This window comes from Oncorhynchus clarkii, chromosome 13 (genome assembly GCF_045791955.1).
Source record: "Oncorhynchus clarkii lewisi isolate Uvic-CL-2024 chromosome 13, UVic_Ocla_1.0, whole genome shotgun sequence".
Lineage (NCBI taxonomy): Eukaryota > Metazoa > Chordata > Actinopteri > Salmoniformes > Salmonidae > Oncorhynchus > Oncorhynchus clarkii.
Window position 1 is genome coordinate 9,476,008 of NC_092159.1, and position 18,044 is coordinate 9,494,051.

Below are 18,044 nucleotides of genomic sequence, written 5' to 3' on the forward strand. Positions count from 1 at the left end.
ATTACTAATACTATGTCATATGGTATGATAAGTGTGTAATATTACTAATACTATGTCATATGGTATGATAAGTGTGTAATATTACTAATACTATGTCATGTGGTATGATAAGTGTGTAACATTACTAATACTATGTCATATGGTATGATAAGTGTGTAATATTACTAATACTATGTCATGTGGTATGATAAGTGTGTAATATTACTAATACTATGTCATATGGTATGATAAGTGTGTAATATTACTAATACTATGTCATATGGTATGATAAGTGTGTAATATTACTAATGATTCTTTATTTTTGTTGACCTGTGTGATTGTCAAGGTTAGGTGTACTTACACTGAACATACACAAACACAGAAGAAGAGTTGAGACGTCCATATTTATTCTCAGCCTCACAGTAATATTCTCCTCTGTCCTCAGAGATGATGTTAGTGATGCTGTAACTCTGTCCTGATGCTTTTGGTGAGGTTACGTTCTTCTTGTACCAGGTGTATTTGTCCACAGGTGGGTTGGCGTCACTGCTGCAGGTCAGAGTCACTGAACTGCCCTCCACTATTTCACCAGAGGGACTGACTGACACTGAGGGGTTCTTTGGAGCATCTAGTAAAGCAGAATTTGTCAGAGGGTCAGGATTGTAGTATACTACCTCAAATGACATCATGTCAAAAATAAATCATATCTAAAGTCAGAGAACTATCTAAAACAATCACTTACACAAAACATGAACAATAATACATTTGTAGATACTTTAGGACTTGAGTGTCTACTAAACTATTCTTCAAGTGTCTGATGTACTGAACATTCTAACTATAGACATGCATACATCTATGACATTGTCTGTAATTTCTATGTAATTATGAATATTGATAGATAAAGCAGTAATATCCTTCTTATTGACCTTAAATGATTGATACTTTCTAAGTAGAATAGTAGTTTAATTCATACTTACACACTGCAGGAGAGTGGAGGTCCTCATGGTGTTCTACAGCACAGGAGTAACTGTCCACAGAATGACCCAACACTACTAGGGTATTACTAGAGTATTGTTGGGAAGTGGGCTCATCTAGACGTTGTCCGTTCTTGTACCAGATGTAGGTGGGGTTGTCAGTCAGAGTACAGGTGGTGCTACAGGTCAGTCTCTTCTGTCCCTCTGCAGCAGGAGTCACCTTCACATGCATACCTGAAACAATATGTATAAAACCACATACACCTCTGTGTTAACAGGATGGTTAATTTATTTTCTCCTGTAATTCAATATGATTTACAGTTGTATCATACAGTGTAGTATTTATCCCCTGTGACAGACAGAATTGTTCCTGGGAAACTATGACCCCAGTCAAAGTTGTCTGTTTTAAAAGTGAAGCGATACTCAGCTGAGTCCTCCTCTCTCAGATCTGTGATTCTCAGGGTGAAGGGACCTCTGTATGTTCCAGTGTACTCCACACGACCTGCATACCCTGGGTCTGTGGTTAGGTCTTCAGGGGTCGACTTATCACTTCTAAACCAGAATGATGATGTGGTGGAATAATAACCAACAGTACAGGATATGTCCACTGTTGGCCCCTTCAAGACACAGATTCTCCTCTTGGTGTAAGTCACTCTGTTGCATCTCTGACCCTGAACACCTGAAACACAGTGACATAACAAGAGGTCAACAGATTGTATTCTCAGTTCTTTCTAGAAATGCTAACAGTTCTCATATTATGAAATGAAACCAACACTGATATACATTGTATACAGTTTTACAGTGATGTATTAGGGATCTATTTAGTTTTTATTTTGGGGAGGATTGTGTGTTTTTTACATTCAGCCCAGGATTTCCACATCCGGCTTCTTCACCTGCGGGATCATCTGAGAACAGCCACCCAGACAGCTGATGAAACTGAGGAGTAATTCTGTCTGTGATAAAGCCCTTTTGTTGGGAAAACCTCAGTCTGATTGGCTGTGCCTGGTTCCCCAGTGGGTGGGCCTATGCCCTCCCAAGCCCACCCATGGTTGTGACCCTGCCCAGTCATGTGAAATCCATAGGTTAGGACCTAATGAATATACAGTACTTAATCTGCAGCAGCAGCAGTGGGAGAGGCTGCACTACTTGGAGAAATGGACTTGGGAGGAGATTCTAGACGGGAAAGGACCCTGGGCAGAGCCAGGAGAATATTGCCGCCCCAAGGCCGAGCTGGAGGCAGCAAAAGCAGAGAGGTGGCATTATGAGGAACTTGCACGGCAGAGCGGATGGAACCCCGAGAGTCAGCCCCCAACATTTCTTGGGGGGGGGGGCTAACAGGGAGTATGGCTATGTCAGGTAGGAGACCTGGTAGGAGACCACATGTTTGGTGTGTCTCCCAGCTGGCTTGTGGCAAACTTTAAACAACAATTTTTATGCATATCTTTAAGAAATGGCTTTCTTCTTGCCACTCTTCCATAAAGGCCAGATTTGTGCAATATACGACTGGTTGTTGTCCTATGGACAGAGTCTCCCACCTCAGCTGTAGATCTCTGCAGTTCATCCAGAGTGATCATGGGCCTCTTGGCTGCATCTCTGATCAGTCTTCTCCTTGTATGAGCTGAAAGTTTAGAGGGACGGCCAGGTCTTGGTAGATTTGCAGTGGTCTGATACTCCTTCCATTTCAATATTATCGCTTGCACAGTGCTCCTTGGGATGTTTAAAACCTCTTACTTCTACCCCTTCCTTTTTCGAAAATTCTGTTAAAAATCGCGCAACTTTTCAGCGTCCTGCTACTCATGCCAGGAATATAGTATATGCATATGATTAGTATGTGTGGATAGAAAACACTCTGAAGTTTATAAAACTGGTTAAATCACGGCTGTGACTATAACAGATCGTGTGTTTCATTGAAAAACGCAAGAAAAACTGCTCTCTGAAAGCAAAAAATAATTTCCATAAGTCACTTCCACCAGTTGTTAAAAGAGAACAGAATTTAATGGGAATCTGCCTGCAATTCATACAAATTCCGCACGATGGCGCCATTGTCCTAATTTTCAATTGAATTAATTGTCGTTTAAAAACAATGATTTTTTCTGAATTACACAACTTCCATACAAAGCTATTTTGGGTATATATGGACCGATTTAAACGAAAAAAAGACCCAATAGTGATGTTTATGGGGCATATAGGAGTGCCAAGAAAGAAGCTCGTCTAAGGTAATGAATGTTTTATATTTTATTTCTGCGTTTTGGGTAGCGCCGGCTACCGCAAAATCTGTTGTTTACGTGTCGTGCTGGCATTTTGGGGGGTGCATGCTATCAGATAATAGCTTCTGATGCTTTCGCCGAAAAGCATTTTAAAAATCTGACTTTCTGGCTAGGTTCACAACGAGTGTAGCTTTAATTCAATACCCTGCTTGTGAATTTTGATCAAAGATTGAGTTGTAATGAGTACATTTAGCATTTAGCGTAGCGCATTTGCATTTCCAGGGGCATACTTGGGACGTCTGCGTGTCAAGTATTCTCAAGAAGTTAAAGCTTGGGAAATCTTTTTGTATCCAAATCCGGCTTTAAACTTCTTCACAACAGTATCTCGGACCTGCCTGGTGTGTTCCTTGTTCTTCATGATGCTCTCTGCGCTTTTAACGGACCTCTGAGACTATCACAGTGCAGGTGCATTTATACGGAGACTTGATTACACACAGGTGGATTGTATTTATCATCATTAGTCATTTAGGTCAACATTGGATCATTCAGAGATCCTCACTGAGCTTCTGGAGAGAGTTTGCTGCACTGAAAGTAAAGGGGCTGAATAATTTTGCACGCCCAATTTTTCAGTTATTGATTTGTTAAAAAAGTTTGAAATATCCAATAAATGTCGTTCCACTTCATGATTGTGTCCCACTTGTTGTTGATTCTTCACCAAAAAATACATATCTTTATGTTTGAAGCCTGAAATGTGGCAAAAGGTCGCAAAGTTCAAGGGGGCCGAATACTTTCGCAAGGCACTGTATTCTGGCTCACACTGAAGGTAGGGTTTGTCCACACTTTGTTGCCATATTGGAAACCACAGATAATCATCACTCAGTGAGGTGTGAAACATAACTATTTAAAGTGAAGTGGAGATGCCTAACAGAACACAAGCAAATGTAATACACATGTCTGTAGATTGACAAACCTTCTAAGTTATGAATGAGACCATACCTGTCATATATATACAATAGTCATCATCATCATTATAAACAACAACAATAACTTATTCAACATCAACAGTATTACTGTAAACACACATTTCTACATTGATTTTTCTGAAGCTGTTTTATTCTCAGAACCCCAAATATAGGAGGATAAATGTTCAATCCTCTACGGTCCATCAAGCTGTTCAGCAGCCTAAAGACTGACCACCAGGTTCAATGATAGCACCTATCCCCAAGCTGTGAGGATAAACAGCAAGTGACTCACACACACACACACACACACACACACACACACACATACACACACACACACACACACACACACACACACACACACACACACACACACACACACACACAGACACCATCTGTAGTGAAGGCCCATGTAAAAAACTAAAAACTATATTTCAAGACATTGTCAAGAGAACTTACAGAGTGAAGTGGAGAGGTCTTGTACAGTGAGTCAACTGACTGTGGGAACTGCTAGTAAGTGTCAGTTCTGTGGTTGATACATACATTTAAAGTAGATGACACAGAACAGTCCTTTCCTTCCTCTTTAAGTCCTTAACATGCATGAAGACCAGACCAGTACATCAGAAAAGGAAGGTTACTGTATTAAAATGGGTCCTACATTTCCCCCCAGACATGAGGGGAACAGAGGATAATATACACGTAGAGTAATGAGGGGATGTAAACCAGGAGTGCGGGAAAACAAGACAAAACAAATGGAAAATGAAAGGTGGAGTGGCGATGGCTCGAAGACCGGTGACGTCGTCCGCCGAACTCCGCCCGAACAAGGGGAGGGACCGGCTTCAGCGGGCGACGTCACTGGTGTGACGCTACAGGCTGGTTGTGTGCCGGGTAATGTTGTACCTGTGGTTCTGTATTTTGTACCTTTTGTGTATTTGTGCGCTTTTGCTTTTTTCCCTTGGGCACGAGTGTTGAGATGCAGTTGCTTCCGGCTGTTTTTCCTCTGCCTGAATTGAGAAATGCAGGTTCTTCCAGCAGTCCGTCTCCTTCCTAGGGTACCGCATTTCCACCTCAGGGCGGAGATGGAGAGTGACCTTATTTCAGCCGTGCGTAATTGGCCGACTCCCAACACGGTAAAGGAGGTGCAGCGGTTTCTAGGGTTTCCAATTACTACCGGAGGTTTATCTGTGGTTTTGGTCAGGTAGCGACTCCCATTACCTCACTGCTGAAATGGGTACGTTTGCAGTGGTTGGCTGAGGCGGACAGGGCTTTTGGTCACCTAAGGGCTCTGTTTACCTCGGCTCCCGTGCTGTCCCATCCAGATCCCTCTTTGGCGTTCACAGTGGAGGTGGACGAGTCCGAGGCTGGTATAGGAGCCGTGCTCTCTCAGCGCTCGGGCACGCCACCGAAGCTCCGCCCCTGTGCCTTCTTCTCGAGGAAGCTCAGCCCGGCAGAGCGAAAATATGATGTTAGGTTGTTGGCTGTTGTCAAGGCGTTAAAGGCGTGGAGACATTGGCTTGAGGGGGCTAAACACCCTTTTCAAATCTGGACGGACCACCACACCATGGAGTTCACCCGGGCAGCGAGGAGACTGAATCCTCGTCAGGCAAGGTGGGCCATGTTTTTACCCATTTTGTTTTCACCCTTTCCTACAGACCAGGTTCCCAGAATGTGAAGGCAGACGCGCTGTCCCGGCTGTATGACACAGAGGAGCGGCCCATGGATCCTACCCCCATACTCCTGGCCTCCTGACTGGTGGCGCCAGTAGTATGGGATCTGGACGCGGACATTGAACAGGCGTTACGTGCATAGCCCGCTCCCCTCTAGTGTCCCGCTGGGCGTCTGTACATTCCGTCTGCTGTCCGTGACCGGTTGATCTACTGGGCCCACACGTCACCCTCCTCTGGTCCTCCAGGCATCGGTCAGACGGTGCGCTGTTTGAGTGGGAAGTACTGGTGGCCTACCTTGGCCAATGACGTGAGGGTTTATGTTTCCTCCTGCTCGGTGTGCACCCAATGTAAGGCTCCTAGGCACCTGCGCAGAGGTAAGCTACACCCCTTACCCGTTCCACAACGGCCATGGTCGCACCTATCGGTCGATTTCATCACCAATCTCCCCTCCTCACAGGGAAACACCACGATCCTGGTCGTTGTGGATCGTTTCTCTAAGTCCTGCCATCTCCTCCCTCTGCCCAGTCTCCCTACGGCCCTACAGACTGCGGAGGCCTTGTTAATTCTCAGTTGGAGTGGTGGAATCGCGCTCTCTGGAGGGCTGAATCACGCTTCACCAGGCCTAATCGCTCAACATCAGTCGCCAATCTCACAAATGTTGTTGTGGTTGAATGGAAGCAAGTCCCTGCAGTAATGTTCCAGCATTTAGTGGAAATCCTTCCCAGAAGATTGGAGGCTGTTATAGCAGCAAAGGGGGGACCAACTCCATATTAATGCCCATGATTTTGGAATGAAATGTTCTGTGAGCAGGTGTCCACATACTTTTGTTCATGTTGTGTATATATACTGAGTGTACAAAACATTAAGGCCACCTTCCTAATAATGAGTTGCACCCCCCACTTTTGCCCTCAGAATAGCCTCAATTTGTCAGGGCATGGACTTACAAGGTGCCGAAAGCATTCCACAGGGATGCTGGCCCATGTTGACTCCAATGCTTCCCACAGTTGTCCTTTGGGTGGTGGACCATTCTTGATACACACAGCGCTTGATGGGTGGCTACTTTGAAGAATCTCAAATATTAAATATATTTTTATTTGTTTAACACTTTTTTGGTTACTACATGATTCCATATGTGTTAATCTTCACTATTATTCTACAATGTAAAACTAGTACAAACCCTGGAATGAGTAAGTGTGTCCAAACTTTTGAATGGTACTGTATATAGTGTATAATGTGTATATGTATGGTGTATTATACAGGGCACATTTGAAAAAGAGACCTAGTTCTCAATATGTACTCCATGTTAAAATAAAGGTGAAATAAAATAAACCAACGTTATTTGGGTATGAGTATGATAAAAGGTACCTCTCCATGGGATCTCCATTCTCCCTTCTAACCCTCTATGTCCCCAAAGAGAGACGCCTACCTTGGAAGGTCAGTGAACAGTTAGGGGGTCAAGAGCCACGCCATGTTGGAGACCATAGCACTCATTCTATATGACATCCCATTCTCACTAAACAATGATGTATTTTATTCTCACTAAACAATGATGTATTTTATTCTCACTAAACAATGATGTATTTTATTCTCACTAAACAATGATCTATTATATTCTCTAACTACTAGTTGGACAAAATGGTGGACTGTTATTCTTCGAAGAACAAAAGTCTTTAAACCATCAATAATCTCACTGTTTGGTCTGAATTTGTTAACTGTGAGATGTATTATTATCAATCATCGAACATTCCAGAATGTTCCATCTCTCTGTGTTCTGGAATGGAATGCCCTCACTGACTGAATTACCCTCCACACTCCAAACATCCATGTTATGTCATATTGTGTCTGTGTGTTTTAGAAATGACGATGAATAATATTTTATGTAACTGGTTGTGTGTCGGATATTATTATTTTTTTACCTTTATTTAACTAGGCAAGTCAGTTTAGAACAAATTCTTATTTTCAATGACAGCCTAGGAACCGTGGGTTAACTGCCTTGTCAGGGGTAGAACATCAGATTTTTATCTTGTCAGCTCAGGGATTTGATCTTTCAACCTCTCGGTTACTGGTCCAATGCTCTAACCACTAGGCTACCTGCCGCCTATTGCTCCTTCTGAAAGTGTCTGTATATTTTGTGCATTCATGATGACGGTGATGAAGGTGAATTAACCACTATTGCTCTCCAAACCAATGTACATTTCTTATTTGTAGTTACTGTATGTACTGTACAGTAGAAGAGGTGTGATTTTGAAAGCTTTCCATTTTGTCTCCATTGAAGATAATGTTATAACAAGGTGAAAACAATGACGATGAAGTTTATTCATTAAAGTCACACTTCACACACCAGCTTAAAACAACAACAACATTTGATAAAAGCGATAAGAAACCTTGCATCAAGCAGAACTCTTTCCTGGACATAAAAACTATAAAATATACCAAACTTATACTACGTGTATCATCTAATAGTACCATGTGAAGTAATACAATATAATAGAAGCAGATATAATGACGTTCTGGTTCTAAGCTTCATACAGCATATAGTCTCACAAGTCTGATGATTGTTTCAGAAATATAACATACAAACATATATAGTTATATAAAATACAACTGGACCTTGAGGTTGTCTACTTCAGAAATATAACATACAAACATATATAGTTATATAGAATACAACTGGACCTTGAGGTTGCCTACTTCAGAAATATAACATACAAACATATATAGTTATATAGAATACAACTGGACCTTGAGGTTGTCTACTTCAGAAATATAACATACAATCATATATAGTTATATAAAATACAACTGGACCTTGAGGTTGTCTACTTCAGAAATATAACATACAAACATATATAGTTATATAGAATACAACTGGACCTTGAGGTTGTCTACTTCAGAAATATAACATACAAACATATATAGTTATATAGAATACAACTGGACCTTGAGGTTGCCTACTTCAGAAATATAACATACAAACATATATTGTTATATAAAATACAACTGGACCTTGAGGTTGTCTACTTCAGAAATATAACATACAAACATATATTGTTATATAAAATACAACTGGACCTTGAGGTTGTCTACTTCAGAAATATAACATACAAACATATATAGTTATATAGAATACAACTGGACCTTGAGGTTGCCTACTTCAGAAATATAACATACAAACATATATAGTTATATAGAATACAACTGGACCTTGAGGTTGCCTACTTCAGAAATATAACATACAATCATATATAGTTATATAGAATACAACTGGACCTTGAGGTTGTCTACTTCAGAAATATAACATACAAACATATATAGTTATATAGAATACAACTGGACCTTGAGGTTGTCTACTTCAGAAATATAACATACAAACATATATAGTTATATAGAATACAACTGGACCTTGAGGTTGTCTACTTCAGAAATATAACATACAAACATATATAGTTATATAGAATACAACTGGACCTTGAGGTTGCCTACTTCAGAAATATAACATACAAACATATATAGTTATATAGAATACAACTGGACCTTGAGGTTGTCTACTTCAGAAATATAACATACAAACATATATAGTTATATAAAATGCTGCAATCAGAAATGTTTACAATTAAAAAATAAATGTTAAGGTCCTACTTATTCATCATAGTTTAAAAGGCAAAACTGACCCTAGATCCGAACTCCTACTCTAAGTGTGAATAGAGTAGTTCTGTGTGGCCCAGTTTGTACAGCATGGTACATGGGTTCAATTCCTGCTTGTCACGCCCTGACCATAGAGAGCCCTTGGTTCTCTGTGGTGTTGTAGGTCAGGGCGTGACTAGGTGGTGTTCTAGTCTTTTAATGTATATGTTGGTGCTCTTAGTATGGTTCCAAATTAGAGGCAGCTGATGTTCGTTGTCTCTAATTGGGGATCATACTTAAGGGTTCCCTGTTTCCACCTGCTTTGTGGGATATTGTTTTGTGTGAGTGCATTCAGCACCACGTAGTTCACGGTCGTTGTATGTTTCTTGTTTTTGGTTTAAGTTTCACTGCAAATAAATATGTGGAACCCAACTCACGCTGTGCCTTGGACCGTCCATTTTAACGAGCGTGACACTGCTGGGAGTACACATACCATACATGTATTTGAACATGACTGTAATGACTGAGTGAATTTGGATAAAAGTGTCTGCTGGATGGAAAATATTATTACATACTATTATAAACTGGGTGGTTTGGGTCCTAGATGCTGATTGGCTGTAACAGCATTTCAGAAGTGTATACTGTATATCTGTCATGCCCTGGTCTTAGTATTTTGTGTTTTCTTTATTATTTTGGTCAGGCCAGGGTGTGACATGGGTTTATTTATGTGGTGTGTTTTGTCTTGGGGTTTTCATAGGGGTTTTCATAGGTATTGGGATTGTGGTTCAGTGGGGTTCTCTAGCAAAGTCTATGGCTGTCTGGAGTGGTTCTCAATCAGAGGCAGTTGTTTATCGTTGTCTCTGATTGGGAACCATATTTAGGCAGCCATATTCTTTGAGTGTTTTGTGGCTGAATCTTCCTGTCTCAGTGTTTGTTTGCACCAGATAGGGCTCAGTCATTTGTTTTTTTCTTTTCACTTGTTTTGGAAGAGAAGAGAACGAGCGCCATTCTCCTTGCGGAGATGGTGCTAAATACATCAACACGGTAGGTCCCTGGGATTGGGCTGGCCAACACGATTCGGTTTGCTTGGAAGGAAAAGGAGATGGAGCCTTTAGGACGGGAATCTTTTGGAAGGATAATATTGATGGGGATTCTAAAGCTGACGGTGAAGGACGTGTTTTGTTTCCAAGGCAACTCGTTGGAGGGAGCATACGACGTGGCACTATATACAGAGGTAAAACACGATGATATCCTGAGAAGGGCAAGAGCAGTGGGAGGTGAGAGGCCGATGTGCCACTACGAAATAACAAGCCTGGCGAAGAATAATTTTAGGGTTGTAACTGTCAACATTTACAACCCTTACGTTAAGGACGAAGAGGTGAGGGCTTTTCTGGGGAGATATATGGATAACGTCTCCTCAGCAAGGCACCTCAAAGACTCCCTTGGGTTTTGGAATGGGAGGAGAGGTTTCCAGGCCCTCCTCAGAGAGGACCCAAAGGGACATGGTGGCTACCTCCATCCTCCTGCTATGTTCTCCCTAGGGGCTGACAGGGGGACGTTGTTTTATGCACGTCAGCCCCCATTTTGCAGACGCTGTATGGCCTACGGTCACATATTCGCCTCATGCAGTACAAGAAAATGCAGATTTTGTGCATCTGAGGATCATGAGGCGAGGGATTGTGACAAGCCTAAGACGTGCCATGGGTGTGGCTCGTCAGCACACCTGTGGCGGGGGTGCCCGGCCCGTCAGCGGTCATATGCGTCTGCGGCTGGGGGGGGAGCAGGGGCGGGGGATGGGGGAAGAAGAGGAGGGGAAGGAAGCACGCCTCATGATCAGAGTACAGGTCCAGAGGGGAAGGCCACAAGGAAGGAGGAGGAGCAAGAAGCGGCGGAAGGAAGAGAGAAGGAAACGGAAGGCACGGGAGTAGGAGAACCAGGAAAAGCGGCGGAAGAAGGCAACCGAGTGGAGGAGCATGAGAGAGAAGAAAGCGATGGAGGAGTGGTGGAGAAGGAGACGGTGGAAGAGCAAGTGGACTGGGGGGAATGTGCCCTGGTGGAAGAGATGAGGGGTATGGTGGAGGAGCTGGCGGGGGGGGGGGGGGGGGGTAATCTCTCCACTGCCGTCATCACCAAAGAAGAGAATGAAGAGGAGGGAGCGATTGGCCGACAGTGAGAGGGAGGGGATGGCCAAGAGAGTGATGGGGGTGGGAGAAACCTCTGGGTTGCTGCTGGTTTCCACAGGCTCTCAATATCTGTTGGGTGGGGACACACCTAACAGGACTCAGGACTGGGTACAGGAGGAGGTGGGGAGTTTTTTGTTTGGGGACTCAGCCTCCCCAATTTTTTTCCAATCCAGCTGCAGCACTGGGGAGGGGGAGGATTGTGGGGGTAGACCCAGGGTGCAGGGCACCCCGGAGCCAAACACTATTCCTGCATCCTGGGTTGGTGAGATGGAGGAAGAGGGGGGGATGTTGGGAGTACAGATGGTGTTATCACCGGTAGATATGGAGCAGGGGAGCATCGGGTGAGTCTCCTGTTTTTGTTTTTTTCTGTCTGGGTTTAGAATTTGAGTGTATTACATGTTTTTATTTTATTCTTTCATGGGGTCTGATTTTACTTTTGTTAGTTTAAATGTAAGGGGTTTAAGGGATTGTGTTAAGAGGAGGGCGGTTTTTAGTTATTTGGAGGGTGTGGGGTTTGATTTTTGTTTTTTACAGGAGGTTCACCTGAGGGATGGAGGGGATGTTAATAGGTTTAAGAGGGAGTGGGACAAGGGGGAGTCGGTTTGGGGTGTTGGGGGGGTGCACTCATCGGGGGTAGGGATTTTGTGTGGGCACAGGGAGGTTAAAGTGGAGGATTCTTTTGTGGTAATGCAGGGGAGGGTTATAGGGGTGGATGTCACGATAAGGGATTGTAATTTTAGATTAGTGGTGGTGTATGGACCACAGGTGGTGGCAGACAGGAGGGAGATGGTGGACTGTCTGACGCCCCTGTGTGTCACAAATAGGAAATTAGTGATAGGGGGGGATTTTAATACAGATTTAGGAAGAGGGGGGGATAGCAGTGCAGGCGCCATTGCCAGGCTAATGGCTTGCCATGGTCTGGTTGATGGTGGTCTGCACACTACTCCGAAAATGGACGGTCCTACATGGCGCAACTCCAGGGGGGTTGAGCGGAGGCTCGACTATATTTTTGTACCTAGGTCTTTGGGTAAGTTGTCTGGGCGGCTGTTGCCTGTTTTCTTTTCGGATCACGACGGGGTGCTCCTGCAGGTGGGGTCGCCAGTCTGCCTCTTTGGTAGGGGGTACTGGAAGCTAGATTGGGATGTGCTGGAGGAGCAGGCTTTTGTTGACGGGTTTTATGGTTTCTTTTGGAGGCTTGAGGGTCTCCGGTCCATGTGCGAGGGGGTGTTAGAGTGGTGGGAATTAGTTAAGGTGAGGATTAGGGCTTTTATAATAGGGTATTGCAAGAAGAAAAAAAGGGAGGAGAGGAGGGAGGTGGATCGTATCCAAAGGTTAATTGAACTCGAGTACGAGGCAGGCAACCTCGGCGGGTCGTTTGACTGGGAGAGATCCGCAACCCTAAAGGCGCAGCTCAGGGAGTTGCAGGAGCGGAAGGCTCGAGCTTTCCTGGAGCGTGCGTATAGTGGCTTTCTAGAACACAATGAGACTTGTTCTGCTATGTTCTTTAAGTCGGTTAGGGCCAGACAGAGTAGGAAGGTAATGCATGGCGTTAGGGAAGAAAATGGTAGTATAGTTAGAGAACCAGAGGATATGGTCAGGGTGACAACTGATCATTTCCAAGGTTTATTTAAGGAAAGGGAAATAGATGTAGAGCAGGGAAATGTGTTTTTAGAACACTTGTCCAGGCGGTTGCCGGAGGACATTAGAGAAGTGATGGAGGCCCAGATCTCACTAGAAGAGGTTGAGAGCGCTCTTAGGAGGATGGGAAAAGGGAAGGTGCCTGGGATAGATGGGCTGCCGCCTGAGTTTATCTCAAGTTTTGGGGTATACTTGGACCAGTGGTCCTCGAAGTCTTGAAGGCCATCCTTGAGACGGAGGTCCCGGGGGGATCAATGGCTGTTGGTGTGCTGTCACTTTTATATAAGAAGGGGGAAGTAACAGACCTTGGCAACTGGCGGCCGTTGACCATGCTGTGTGTAGATTACAAGCTACTTGCAAAGGTTTTAGCAGACCGGTTGCGCACAGCCCTTCCCTACGTCGTCCATGAGGATCAGACGTGCGGGGTAGAGGGCCGCTCTATTAGATGGAACCTACAGTTAATCAGGGACTCCATCGCTTGGGTTGAAAATAGAGGACTGCCTTTAATGGTAGCAGCGCTAGATCAGGCGAAAGCCTTTAATCGCGTGAATAGATCATTTTTATTCAGAGTGTTAGGTCGATTAGGATTTGGGGAGAAGTTCATAGGATGGATTCGTACATTATATGTCGGAGCGGGGTGCCGAGTTAGTGTAAATAGTCACTTGGGTGACGTTTTTGACCTCTCGTCTGGGGTCAGGCAGGGGTGCCCACTCTCGGCTCTCCTCTTCGTTCTGTACATGGAGCCTCTGGGGGCTGCCATTAGGGCAGACACAGGGGTGGAAGGCTTGTTGATCCCTGGAAGTGGTGGGCTGCGTGTTAAGATGACGCAGTACGCCGACGACACTTCCTTGCTGCTGTGCAAGGACTCGTGCCTGACAAGGTCCCTTGCCATCTTTGGGGATTTCACCCGAGCGTCGGGAGAAGTTCTGAACCATGCAAAGTCTTCCGTCAAGTTTTTCGGAAGATGGCGCGGTAGAACGGATGTGCCCGGGGGGTTATCTCTCTGTGAGGGGGCCCTGAGGATTCTCGGGGTCCATTTTGAGACCTCCGGCTCAGCGACGCTAAACTGGAACATGCGTATCGCAGTGGTACAGAGGAAGCTAGCAATGTGGAAGGCTAGGTATTTGTCTTTTATGGGCAAAGTCCTGGTTCTAAAGGTGGATGTGTTGCCGTCTCTTTTGTATTTGGCGTACATCTACCCATTGCCGGCTAGTCTGAGGAGGCCTCTAGTGAGGCTTGTGTTTCAGTTCATGTGGAGTGGCAGGTGCGAGTGGTTCGCCAGGGCACGCATGCTTTGTCCCATCGGGGAGGGAGGTAGGGGGGTACCACATTTCCCCCTCAAGCTGGACACAATTTCTTTCTTTCTTGTTAAAACCTCTTACTTCTACCCCCTCCTTTTTTGAAAATTCTGTTAAAAATCGCGCAACTTTTCAGCGTCCTGCTACTCATGCCAGGAATATAGTATATGCATATGATTAGTATGTGTGGATAGAAAACACTCTGAAGTTTATAAAACTGGTTAAATCACGGCTGTGACTATAACAGATTGTGTGTTTCATTGAAAAACGCAAGAAAAACTGCTCTCTGAAAGCAAAAAATAATTTCCATAAGTCACTTCCACCAGTTGTTAAAAGAGAACAGAATTTAATGGGAATCTGCCTGCAATTCATACAAATTCCGCACGATGGCGCCATTGTCCTAATTTTCAATTGAATTAATTGTTGGAAAATCCTTCTGTCTGACCTCCATTTTCCCAGTCTTCACCCGGATGCAGTTGAGGGAGAGATCAGATGGCATGGTTTTTGAAGTGAAGACCTATTGAAGAGACATCGCCCTGTAATCATTTTGATAGATTATAAACGTTTACTAATACCTAAAGTTGGATTACAAAAGGATTTCGAAGTGTTTTGTGAAAGTTTATCGTCGACCTTTTTAATTTAAAAAAATTACGCAGCGTTTAAAAACGATGATTTTTTCTGAATGACACAACTTCCATACAAAGCTATTTTGGGTATATATGGACCGATTTAAACGAAAAAAAGACCCAATAGTGATGTTTATGGGGCATATAGGAGTGCCAAGAAAGAAGCTCGTCTAAGGTAATGAATGTTTTATATTTTATTTCTGCGTTTTGGGTAGCGCCGGCTATCGCAAAATCTGTTGTTTACGTGTCGAGCTGGCAATTTGGGGGGTGCATGCTATCAGATAATATCTTCTGATGCTTTCGCCGAAAAGCATTTTAAAAATCTGACTTGCTGGCTAGGTTCACAACGAGTGTAGCTTTAATTCAATACCCTGCTTGTGAATTTTGATCAAAGATTGAGTTGTAACGAGTACATTTAGCATTTAGCGTAGCGCATTTGCATTTCCAGGGGCATACTTGGGACGTCTGCGTGTCAAGTATTCTCAAGAAGTTAACGGAGCTTACTCATCCAGTGATACACCCGTCCGGTTACCTCCTGCGGGTGTTCTTCTCGTATCAGGCGAGAAGCGTAATGGTGTGGTCTAACACGGGTCCTCGGGCGGAACAGCTGCCGTGGCACTTTGGTCATGCGGCCAAGTGGCTGCATGAGCACCCTGAGGTTGAAGTTGCCCGAGTAGGTTTAGATCACAGGCACCTGTACGAGGAGGTCAGAAAGGCAGGGAGTCCGGCGCCTGTAGTGGGCATCTCGGAAGTGGTCTGGGAGGGAGTGCAGGCGCGGGGTCTGGACAACAGGCTCAAGGACCTGAATTGGTTGAGCCTCCATAAGTGCTTGCCGGTACGTTCCATCATGTACCGGTATAGTTTGGTGCAATCCCCCACCTGTCCAAGATCTTCTTGTGGCAGGGAGGAGACTGTGCGCCATGTCTTTTGGGACTGTGCCTTTGCCGGAGTAGTATGGGCTAGGGCACGGGTGTTGTTAGGTTTGGTAAGGGGGGATTTTGTATTGACGTGGGCCAGGTTAGAGAGAGGTGTAGGGAGAGCGAGAGGGACGGATAGGGACAGGTTTCTGCTCTGGCTTCTCATGAGTCTCTTTAAACGGGGGCTGTGGGAAGCCAGGCAGAACATGGTGAAGACAGGGAGAGATTGGGAGGTGGAAGGGATAGTGAGGAGGGTGGAAGGAGATTTGAGGGGGAGGATGAAGAGGGAGGAGAGGAAGTGGGGGCAGCATGCTGCCCGGGAGAGGTGGAAGGGGGGTTTAGGGCTGGGTGTCATTTAGATTTGTAAGGGGATAGATTAGGGACGGGGAGATAGGGAAAGGTAGTTTGTAGGATGACGGGGAGGGAAGATGCTCCCCTGAGGTTTTGTTTGGGGTTTTTGTTTTGTTTAAATTAAAATACCACTATTTGAGTTTGTATGGAAATTATGAGTTGTAAAGAATGAATGGTATTGATGATAATAAACTATTTTTTATTTAAAAAAAAAATAGGGCTCAGTCACTTTGGTTTTTCTTTTTTCATTGTTTTGGAAGAGAAGAGAACGAGCGCCATTCTCCTTGCGGAGATGGTGCAAAATACATCAACACGTCGGTCCCTGGGATTTGGCTGGCCAACACGATTCGGTTTGCTTGGAAGGAAAAGGAGTTGGAGCCTTTAGGACGGGAAACTTTTGGAAAGACAATCTTGATGGGGATTTTAAAACTGACGGTGAAGGACGTGTTTTGCTTCCAAGGCAACTCGTTGGAGGGAGCATACGACGTGGCACTACATACAGAGGAGAAACACGATGATATCCTGAGAAGGGCAAGAGCAGTGGGAGGTGAGAGGCCGATGTGCTACTATGAAATAACAAGCCTGGCGAGGAACAACTTTAGGGTTGTAACTGTCAATATTTACAACCCATACGTTAAGGATGAAGAGGTGAGGGCCTTTCTGGGGAGATACATGGATAACGTCTCCTCAGCAAGGCACCTCAAAGACTCCCTTGGGTTTTGGAATGGGAGGAGAGGCTTCCAGGCCCTCCTCAGGGAGGATCCAAAGGGACATGGTGGCTACCTCCATCCTCCTGCTATGTTCTCCCTGGGGGCTGACAGGGGGACGTTGTTTTATGCACGTCAGCCTCCATTTTGCAGGCGCTGTATGGCCTATGGCCACATCTTCGCCTCGTGCAGCGCAAGAAAATGCAGATTTTGTGGATCTGGGGAGCACGAGGCGAAGGATTGTGACGAGCCTAAGGCGTGCCACGGGTGTGGCTCGTTAGCACACCTGTGGCGGGGGTGTCCGGCTCGTCAGAGGTCATACGCGTCTGTGGCTGGGGGGGGGCAGGAGCGGAGGATGGGGGAAGAAGAGGAGGGGAAGGAAGAATGCCTCATGACCAGAGTACAGGTCCAGAGGGGAGGGTCGCAAGGAAGGAGGAGGAGCAAGAAGTGGTGGATGGAAGAGAGAAGGAAACGGAAGGCACGGGAGTAGGAGAACCAGGAAAAGTGGCAGAAGAAGGCAAGCGAGTGGAGGAGCATGAGAGAGAAGAAAGCGAGGGAGGAGTGGTGGAGAAGGAGACGGTGGAAGAGCAAGTGGAGTGGGGGGAAAGTGCCCTGGTGGAAGAGATGAGGGGTATGGTGGAGGAGCTGGCGGGGGGGGAGGGTGGTATCTCTCCACTGCCGCCATCACCAAAGAAGAGAATGAAGAGGAGGGTGCGATTGGCCGACAGTGAGAGGGAGGGGATGGCCAAGAGAGTGATGGGGGTGAGAGAAACCTCTGGGTTGCTGCTGGTTTCCCCAGGCCCTCAACTTCTTTTGGGTGGGGACACACCTAACAAGACTCAGGACTGGGTGCAGGAGGAGGTGGGGAGTTTTTTGTTTGGGGACTCAGCCTCCCCTATTTTTTTCCAAAACAG

General features: G+C 45.1%; 1 protein-coding gene across 1 annotated transcript in view; it reads right to left on the reverse strand.

Moving 5' to 3' along the window:
• Nucleotides 1-326: 326 nt before the first annotated feature.
• Nucleotides 327-18,044, reverse strand: part of LOC139424225 (hemicentin-1-like) — a 42,836-nt gene continuing 25,118 nt past the window's right edge. Inside the window, exons 14-18 of the mRNA XM_071175904.1 lie at nucleotides 5,770-5,892; nucleotides 5,413-5,597; nucleotides 1,336-1,629; nucleotides 954-1,184; nucleotides 327-604 (exon numbers count right to left, since the gene is read on the reverse strand). Coding sequence (XP_071032005.1) covers nucleotides 327-604; nucleotides 954-1,184; nucleotides 1,336-1,629; nucleotides 5,413-5,597; nucleotides 5,770-5,892 — 1,111 coding nt within the window. The remainder of the gene's footprint in view (nucleotides 605-953; nucleotides 1,185-1,335; nucleotides 1,630-5,412; nucleotides 5,598-5,769; nucleotides 5,893-18,044) is intronic.